The sequence below is a fragment of the Fringilla coelebs genome, assembly GCF_963513975.1.
Source record: "Fringilla coelebs genome assembly, chromosome: 20".
Lineage (NCBI taxonomy): Eukaryota > Metazoa > Chordata > Aves > Passeriformes > Fringillidae > Fringilla > Fringilla coelebs.
Genome location: NC_140046.1, coordinates 11,294,433 through 11,303,326, shown reverse-complemented (window position 1 = coordinate 11,303,326; position 8,894 = coordinate 11,294,433). Strand labels below are relative to the sequence as shown.

At 51.0% G+C, this 8,894-nt stretch overlaps 1 protein-coding gene across 1 annotated transcript in view; it reads left to right on the top strand.

Moving 5' to 3' along the window:
• The first annotated feature begins 4,496 nt into the window (after positions 1 to 4,496).
• BAZ1B (bromodomain adjacent to zinc finger domain 1B) overlaps positions 4,497 to 8,894 on the top strand; it is a 43,638-nt gene continuing 39,240 nt past the window's right edge. The window contains exon 1 of the mRNA XM_084219240.1: positions 4,497 to 4,725. Coding sequence (XP_084075366.1) covers positions 4,613 to 4,725 — 113 coding nt within the window. The 5' untranslated portion in view covers positions 4,497 to 4,612. The remainder of the gene's footprint in view (positions 4,726 to 8,894) is intronic.

Sequence of the window (8,894 nt, the reverse complement as noted above, 5' to 3'; positions counted from 1 at the left end):
GTCAGAAATCAGAGTCTCCTGGGAATGTATCAAAGCAGCACCAGGCTCTTCATAGATTAAGTACTGTAAGCTGTCCTGCACATAGAAGTAGTAATGGGGTATGGCTTCCTGCAGGAGATAGTTTGATGTATCTGGGACATTTCTAACTAAATCCTCCCTGAAGTCCCCTCTTTGTGGCTCTTCCAGCTCCTCCAGGACTGATCAGCTCTCTCCTTTTTCTCTGAAAGACACAAGGCTACTTGCAGCTCCAAATGCAAAGCCCTGTGGGAGCTCCTCTCTGGGGCGCATCAGTGGTGACAGCAAGGTGGCAGCCTTGGCTACCCACCCACAGCTGTGTCCTGCTCCCAAGTCCTGTGTTCTTCATGGAAGCCCTTGCCAGCAAAATGTCCAGACAGCTGGCACTGAGTAGTCCAGCACTGTGTAGTCCAGCAGGCACTGGGATGAGGGCAATCCCTGATTTTGGATCCTGGCAGCTACCTGGGGTGAGGGGAGAGGCATGTTAAGACCCACATAGCCAAAATCACATTTAGGATCAATGACCTTGGAGCACTTAGGGCAAAGTTGGCTTCTGCTGGTTCACCAGCCCAGAGAAGAAGTAACTGCAAAGTCCAGATTGCCATGGGAAGGATGGGGAAACCAAGAAATTGCTTGAAGGTGTAGGAACACAGGAAGAAACAGTTTTCAAGCACAGATCACAAAAACAGCTGACAGATCAGCAGGATACTGTGCCCAGAAATTAGGCACATTGACTCCCTCCTGTGTCAGTACAGAGAAAGTCCATGACCCAGAGAAGGGCTTTGCAAACCACCAGGTCAAACACCAAGTGTGTTTGGAAGCTCTTAGGAACAGCATCAATGCAGTACCTCCTCAGGTGCCCTCAGGCAGCCTGGACAGACCCCTGTGTCACCTCTCTCACCATTCACCAGCTCCCCACTCCTCTGGGTCACCAACTCAATATTGCTCCCTGAACACACATGTACCAGACTTGCAAATCTGCTTTTGTTTCTGAAGACGGAAAATCTGAGAACATCCCCATGGACACAGCTTCACCTCCTGTATTCAAGTCATTCAGATAAATCCACTTAGTTCCACCAACATTTAACAGGAGTGGAAGGCAAGTCCAAATGCTTTTATTTCCTGTATGTCCACTGCTGGTGAAAGCAAAGGAAGATGGGGACTGAGGGGAAAGGCAAGAGCAGTTAAGGGCTGTAAGGAGCAGGGGGTCCAATGGTGATTTCCATCATGTGCTCCCTGCTGGAATGCTAAAAGCACCAGCCACGGCTGAGAAGAGGCAGCTAGTGGTAAAGCTTCATGACAGTGGGCTCTGTCCTCATAAGGATACTTTCATCTGGCTGTGATTAAAGCCTTCACACCTGGAGGAGCTGCAGCTGGATGGACTTCATATCTCCATGTCCTCTATGGTGATAACTACTTGACAGTGACACCAACCCACTGCTGGAGTTTCTGCCACCAATACACACCCAGGAATGCCTGTCTGCTCAGCAGAGACTGTTCTCACAGCTCACCACCCCAGTTTTGGTATCTCCCAGAACAGGACAGATCACCAGACCCTGCAAATGTGGCCACTTCCCTCCCTAGTAGAGCCAAACAGGTTGGGATGATGATGGGATTTTCCTCTTTAGACAACCTCTGGTGTCTGGAGGAGAGCTGCACACACTGTCCAAATGCAGGAGTGCCATCTCCTGGGCACTGGGAGACAGTACACAACAGCCTTGGAAAACCATCCTGGAGTAACTCAGAGCTCCTGAGGCTAAGAAGCTGCTGCAATGGGCAGGCACCGTCCATGAAGAGAAACCCCAACCTTTGTGTGCCTCAGCAAGCAGTTATAGGGTCAATGAACAGCTCTCAGGTCAGTGCATGTTTAACCTGTGCTAGGAACTACACACAGTTTCCCAGCCTGAAAAATGACTGAGGACACCAGACCTTGACCAGTCCTGTATCAGCACTGGAAGGTTGCCATGCCTCAGATCCCGATGGTTTGCTATGGAGGAACAGGCACACGGCTCCACGGTGGATATGCAGGGACAGGCACATCAGTCTCCCATCCCTCCCTGTTGTTCTGCCTCCCTCAGCTCCCTGCCCTGCCTCCGGCTCCCCTGAGGCTGCTCCCTGTCCAAGGACTAGCCCTGTGCCTGCAGCCCCTCTCCCTGCATGCTGCCATTCCCTACGGTCAGACCCCTGATGTGTCCCCACAGTGTCAGAGCTACAGAGTGGCCATATTCATTCAACACTGCCTTTCAGCTAAGCATGTTCTTCCCACATTATACTGCTCCACAGGTCTGTATCTGCTCCTCATTCTCCCTCAGTTATTTCATTACGCTCAGTTTTCCTTCTCCTCCCCACTTTGCCCTGCAGCCCAGAGAGGCAGACATACACCACATAGTATTTCAGCTCAGGGACTCTAATTTCTGACAAAATTACATGGAATGAAGCCAAGCTCCACGTGAAGTCCCACAAGAACCCGTTTCACTGGCTGTGAGCTGACTGTGCTTTCAAGCAACTCTTACAGCCCCTTACAGGGGTAATGGGAATCCTCAACAACCGTACTTACACTCACTGATGGATTTATGGCAATACATATCTGCTCTGGTACTAAACAGAATCATAGAATCATAGGATGAGATGGGATAGGTTAGAAGGGACCTTGAAGACCATCTTGTTCCATCCAAATAATGGACAGGGACACCTTTCACTAGACCAGGTTGCTCCAAGCCCTGTCCAGCCTACCCCTGGACACTTCTAGGGATGGGGCATAACTTCACTCGGAACTTGTTCCACTGCAGAATACTACTAGTACCAACAACAATAATGTAAGAGTGAACACTTATGTTACAGCACTACCCTTCTTTCCTGCCTGTTTACAATGATGTGGAAAATACACTGCATTTCTGATTCCAGCAGACCCTGTGCTCTGTGTTCCATTATGCAACTGCTGTGTTTCAGGGATACTCACAGCCCAAACTTCTCCCCAGAATTACACAACACATCAAATGAGTGTGCACCCAGGGAAGTTAAATGATTTTCATACTTCACCAGCAGAAATGATGGGCTCCTCATTCCTATAAAGCAACCTAGTAAACTAATAATAATCTGATTATTACATCTACAATCTGGCAAATACTGTGTGGGATCCAGTTACTCTCCTGTCTTCTAGGGAAATGAATGATACCATTAATTCTGTTGCTCCAGAGCAGAACTGGTCCCAGTTCATACATCCCCTTGGGCCAAATCACCCAGAAGAAACAGCCCTTTACATGCAGGGGGTAATCTGAGTGTCCATCTGCCTGACACAGTGCATGGTTAGATTGGGTATTGGGAAAAAATTCTACCCTGTGAGAATGGTGAGGCCCTGGCACAAGTTGACCACAGAAGCTGTGGCTGCCCTATCTTTGGAAGTGTCCAAGGCAAGGGTGAACAGGACTTGGAGCAGCTTGGTCTGGTGGAAGGGATCCCTGCCCATGACAGGGGTTGAAACAAGATGTTCTTTAAGGTCCCTTCCAACCCAAGCCATTGTGGGCTTCTATGATTCTAAACAGTTTGCCAGGGCTGCTGCTTCTCATCCTGTAGCAGCCACAGCAGGGCTGTATAAAGCAGACCTAGTCCTCAGTGCTATGAACAGCACAGGATCCCTAGAATGTATTTGCACATTAAACACAAATCTGCTTTCTAATCCCTGGGAAAGACCTATGAGATCACAGCTTCTGCTTTGACTGCTTTAGGCAGGCAATGCTCGAGCTGCTGCCACTCCAATACGCAGGAAATGTTCATGCCACAAAATCTCCCCACACATTTCCTATGAAAAAAAAATAAAACCATAAACCCACAAAACCCAACCCACAACTCTCGAATTTTTGTCTTTCCTCCATTCCCAGGAGCAGCACCCACGGGGTGGCCGGCCGGCCCTCCCTCCCGACTCTCCCAACAGCCCCCAGGCCGCAGCTCCTGCCTCGTCTTCAACCTCACCCGCCCCAGACGCCGTCCCGCCGGAGCCGCCGCTCCGCTTCCCCACAGAGCGGAGGGACCCGGCGCCGAGGGGAGGCTGAGAGGCCGCACCGGCGGACCCAGCCCGGGACTTCTTACGATAGCGACGGCGCCCGCCACACAAACCCCACAATGCCCCGCGCCAGACGCGGAGGACAAAGCCCGGCGCGCGGCCCCGCGGAGGTACCCGGATAGGCGCGAGGCGGGGCGGCGGCCGGAACGCGCTCTGATTGGTGGCCACGGGGCTGGAGGGGGCGGAGTGCCCTGTGATTGGTCGCTGCTCGGCAGGGGGGGGAGGGCGGATAACGGGGGGCTACAAAATGGAGCCGTGCGCTGCGCCGCCACTTACATAACGCGACCTCTCACCCCGCCGCGCCGGCGGGGCGGGGCGAGGCGGCACGATCGACCGGCCGTAAGACCAATCCGCAGCTGGCGGAGCAGGAGCCTAGCCAATAGACTGTCATTGCCACGGCGCGGGGGGTGGGTGCTGCGGGGCGGGACGGCAGGGTCGGGGCGCGCGCGCGGGGCCGGTCCCGCCGCCCGCCGTGAGGGGGAGCGGAATCTCCCGCCATTTTTCAACCGTCCCGCTCGGGCCCCGCCGGATCTCACCATGGCGCCGCTGCTCGGCCGCAAGCCGTTCCCGCTGGCTAAGCCATTGCCTCCGGGGGAGCCGGGCGAACTGTTCGTCATCCCCCACACGCAGGAGGCCTTCCGCACCCGCGAGTATCCGCCACACCGGGGGGACGCGGGGGGGGGGTGGGGCGGGTCCCGGGGCCGTGGAGCCGAACAAAGCGGTGGTGGGGTCGGGCGGGTAGCGGGACCGTGAGGAGAGCACGGCGGGCGCTGCCCTGGGCTCGGCAGGGTCGTTGTTCCCTGAAGAGTTCCGGAGGGTGGGGAGGGTGTTCCAGGCGGGTGGGGGAAGTGGTGCAGCAACTCCCCGGGGCTGGAGCGGGCGGGGAGCGGAGCTAACGGGGACCGGGGACCGTCAGAGCGGGCTATGAGAGCAATTCATGCACTCCTGGAGCGGGTGCGGACATTGGGGTCCCGCGGGCCAGGAGCACACTGACACCGGAGGCTTCCGCAGTTCTTAATTTCTAGAGAATTAAACAGCGGCGGGAGCTCTCGCTGTGTACATCCCAAGCTTTCGTTCTGAGCATGTATCTTCCTGGGCTCCTTTTGCATAAAAACCAATGCTTTAATTTTTTATTTTCTCTGCGTGTGACAGTCTTTGATCGCAGGAAGTGGCCGTAGGCCAGGCTGGTGACTGACAGAGCTGCGCGGCAGCAGAGTTACTGACCAAGTCCGCATCAGGGCTGAAGGGGCAGGACCTCGGCGCTGTAACATGCAGACTTGCTGCTTCAGAAGGCTGGGTTGGTGTTTGTCACCAAAAATCAGGACCTGTGTTGAGAACTAAGGAAGGGCTCTGAGTGAGAGGGAATGCATGGATGTAGGAAGGAGGTGTTGGCAGTGTGGAAGACAAAGGGGCGCCAGAACTTCCATAGCCCCTGTGTTGAAGAGTGTCTTGTTTCTGCATCGAGCAGAACAGGCAGAGGAAACCCCTAAGAAGGATTAGGTGGCCTTTGAAGAGGAAATGCATGTCTTGAGTGCAGGTAGGCATTGTTAATGCACTCAGCCCCATAAAACAAGTTAGGTGGAGTGTTCAAGACTTGCTTTTTAACTGTGTTTCAAATTAAAACATGCAGTCTGTCACGCCAACCTGCTCTTTTGGTGTGTACAAACTGCAAGTAGCTCAGTCATCCACCTGACCAGGCAGTTCTTTCTTTTTCCCTGTGAGGAGTGATCAAAAAGATGAGTTTAAGCCTAAAGACTACTTTTATAAAAGAAGACAGGGCTTTAAGGGCCATCTGCCTTGTCAGAATAGCACAGGGGAGCTCTGGGGCTCCTGAAGGCACCATTTTGTTGGGTGGCTCTTGTGGATCTAGCGAGTAGGTGGAGGACATGTTTCTGCAAACACTTGGGTGGTATTAAAATTAAGGGGGGAAAAAAGATAGTTTCTGATCCTGAGAGGGGGGGGTGTTAGCTGTAGGGTTAGAAGGAAAGAAGAAACAAAGGCAACCACTGAGCTTCTGGAGAGGCTCTTGGAGGAAGTATTTCATGGGGTACTGTGGGAGGCAGCCTAGCATGTTCTAGAAAGTTCATCTTGGCAGACAGACGTCATGAGGCTAAAAAGAGAAACCAAGCAATGCTGGGTTTCTGCTTTGCCTTGTTGACGGTGTATAATGTATGCTAGGCCAAAAGTGGAACAGAAAATTGCAAATGAGCCAGTGAGCTGGAGGGAGATGTTACCCAAGGCAGACTTGGAGGACTTTTTTAGTCACTTCCATTTATCCTCGATAGTGTTGAGGAGGAGTGGCTCTGGAAGATGGAAGAGCCTACTAAGAGTGTGCCAGGAGGTACCTGAGTTTTCACCCAATGTTATTTATGCCAAGACCTGACAGAATATATTCTCCTGGTTTGTTTTCTATCTTGGAAAATTATTGATTACCTCTTCCCCTAAAGATTGTGTAAGTTCTTGTACTGCACAGCTACAAGTGAGGCATTTGGAGGACATCAACACTTCTTTAAGCTTTTTTTTTTTTGTTGTTAAGATTTGCAGCTGCAGCAGATTGGGTCACACAAAAAATGGAGACTGTGGTGGTATGCATGAGGAGAGACATCTTCCCCTTGGGTGTGTGTTATGGAAGTGTTTGATAGCAGTGGGAGTGGAATAAGCTGGTCAGCAGAGTTCAGGTGTTTGTTTGGCCTCTTTTTCCTTTGTAGCTTTATGTGGTTTCCTTTGCCAAATCCTACAAAAACCTTATAAGAGAAGTCCTGCTGTGTAGAGCCCTTAGCATCCTGGCAAAGCTTTGTCCTGCTAGGCCTCGTTCTGGTCCCCCTCACGGTGGGTCCTGCTAATTGTGTGGGTGTGGGGATGGCAGATCATGGGGCAGCCAGGGATAGACTCATCCCTGCAGGAGCTCAGTGGGGTCTGCTCTGAGCTACCTGAAGTGTCAGGAAAATGCTTTGCATGTGTACAGTGCTGTCACCAGTGCAGTGGGTGCTGAGTATTTGCAGTCTCCCAGATTCCCTGTCTGTACCCTGGTGAACAGTCAGCTCAGCTGTGGGCATGTGGGTCTGCTGCAACACGGTTTGGAAAACTGCTACCGGATCAGGAGATATGCTGGGTTCAGAGAGCTCAGCTGGCCTGGGCTGTTCCAGCCAAAGCTTTTCCTCCAGCTTCCAGTGCATGGTTTTGGGAAGCTGTATTGTCTCCTCTCTGGATAAAAGCTTGCTGTCTTTCTTTAGTTCATACTTCTGTATGATATCAGCGCAGGGAAGAATAAGGGTAGGGCTGGGTTTGGCAAGTTAAAGGCTGCTGCTCACATCCTCACATGCGATACTGGCCAGACTCTGCCTGGAAGGTGGCAGCACCAAGACACTGCCACACATCCAGGGAGTAGCACTTATTATAAATGTACCCACATTTCTGGGAAGTTTACCTTCTTGGCCAATGTAAGTGCAAACAATTCAGATGGAGTAAAACTTTTTTGGAGTTGATATTAGTGCTCTCCCAGAAATTACTAACTGAGGAAAAAGTAAACATTTTATTCCGTCAACTGTCGTTTTGTGCAGTGGTTAGCTTGGTTACTTTTAAACATCTTTCTTGGAAAAAAGAGTCCCTTTTTTCTACTGTAATTTTGTTTGTACTTTAATTTCGACATCTTTCAGCATTGGGTGATCTGCAGTGGGATGCAAGCAGATGTGATATATTAACAGCCACACAGTGGATAGTGAGCTGTTTCATTTAATGTACATGTTATTTGTAGCTTTTTGGGCAGTGTTCACAAGTAGCTTGTGTCCAGGATTTTTTTATTTATTCATGTGTTGGGAATTTTTGGCAGTGGAGGCTCCAGCTGTGTAGAGAGGTGGGTTGATTATGGCACCTGGGGGCATGATGGGGGCATGATGACTTGCAGTCCTGGGTCAGACCTGCTGAACAATCTGAAATTTCTTGGGTTTGTTTCCAGTCTGAGTGGAAAAGACAAACAGTATATATGTAGTGGAAAGTTTGACCTATAGTAAACTTTGCAGAAACGTCCTCCTGCATTTTGGCTTTGTGCTGGTCCCAAAAATTCAAAGCAGGACCTGACCTGGAGCTCTTGGCAGAGCACAAAGGCAGGGTCAGCACTGTGGGACAAATCTGGAGCCCTGGGTAAAGAGTGTGTCCCAGGGTCAGTGTTAGATGAGCTGACCAGCTGGAGGTGGAATTAAATTGCATGGGAGAGGCAGATCTGTGCTGAACAGGGAATGACCCTATCTGTCACTTCTAAATTCCAGGCTTGTCTGGGAAATGTGAGTCCTGATATGGTGAGGTTAAGCCTGTTCTCGTAGGTGTGCACAAGGAGTGGAACATTCATACGGAAAAGTCTCTTGGATCTCCCTACTGATATGGGAAATGATGTTAGGGAAAAAATGTGTCGTTCAGTTATTCCGCAGATACACAGAAGGAAACCAAGGGGAGAATGTTGAGGCATTGCTGGCTGAAGATGGCTGCTGCTCCTGCATTTATGCTCCTGTCTGCTGTGATGATTTGATTTGGTTTTAAGGCTGTTCTTAGTGGGAAAGGCACAGGAATAAATAGCATTATGGTTGCAACTTAGTCATTATTAAAGTGATTATTGAATCATAGAATCTCAGAATGGTTTGGGTTGGTAGGGATCTCAAAGCTTATCTTGTTCCACTCCCTGCAGTGGGCAGAGACACCTTTCACTAGACCAGGTTGCTCCAAGACCTGTCCAACCTGGCTCCAGGGATGGGGCAGCCATAGCTACTCTGGGCAACCTGTTCCAGTCCCAAGTTGCTGTAAATTCAAAGAGGATTCCTGGTTTCTT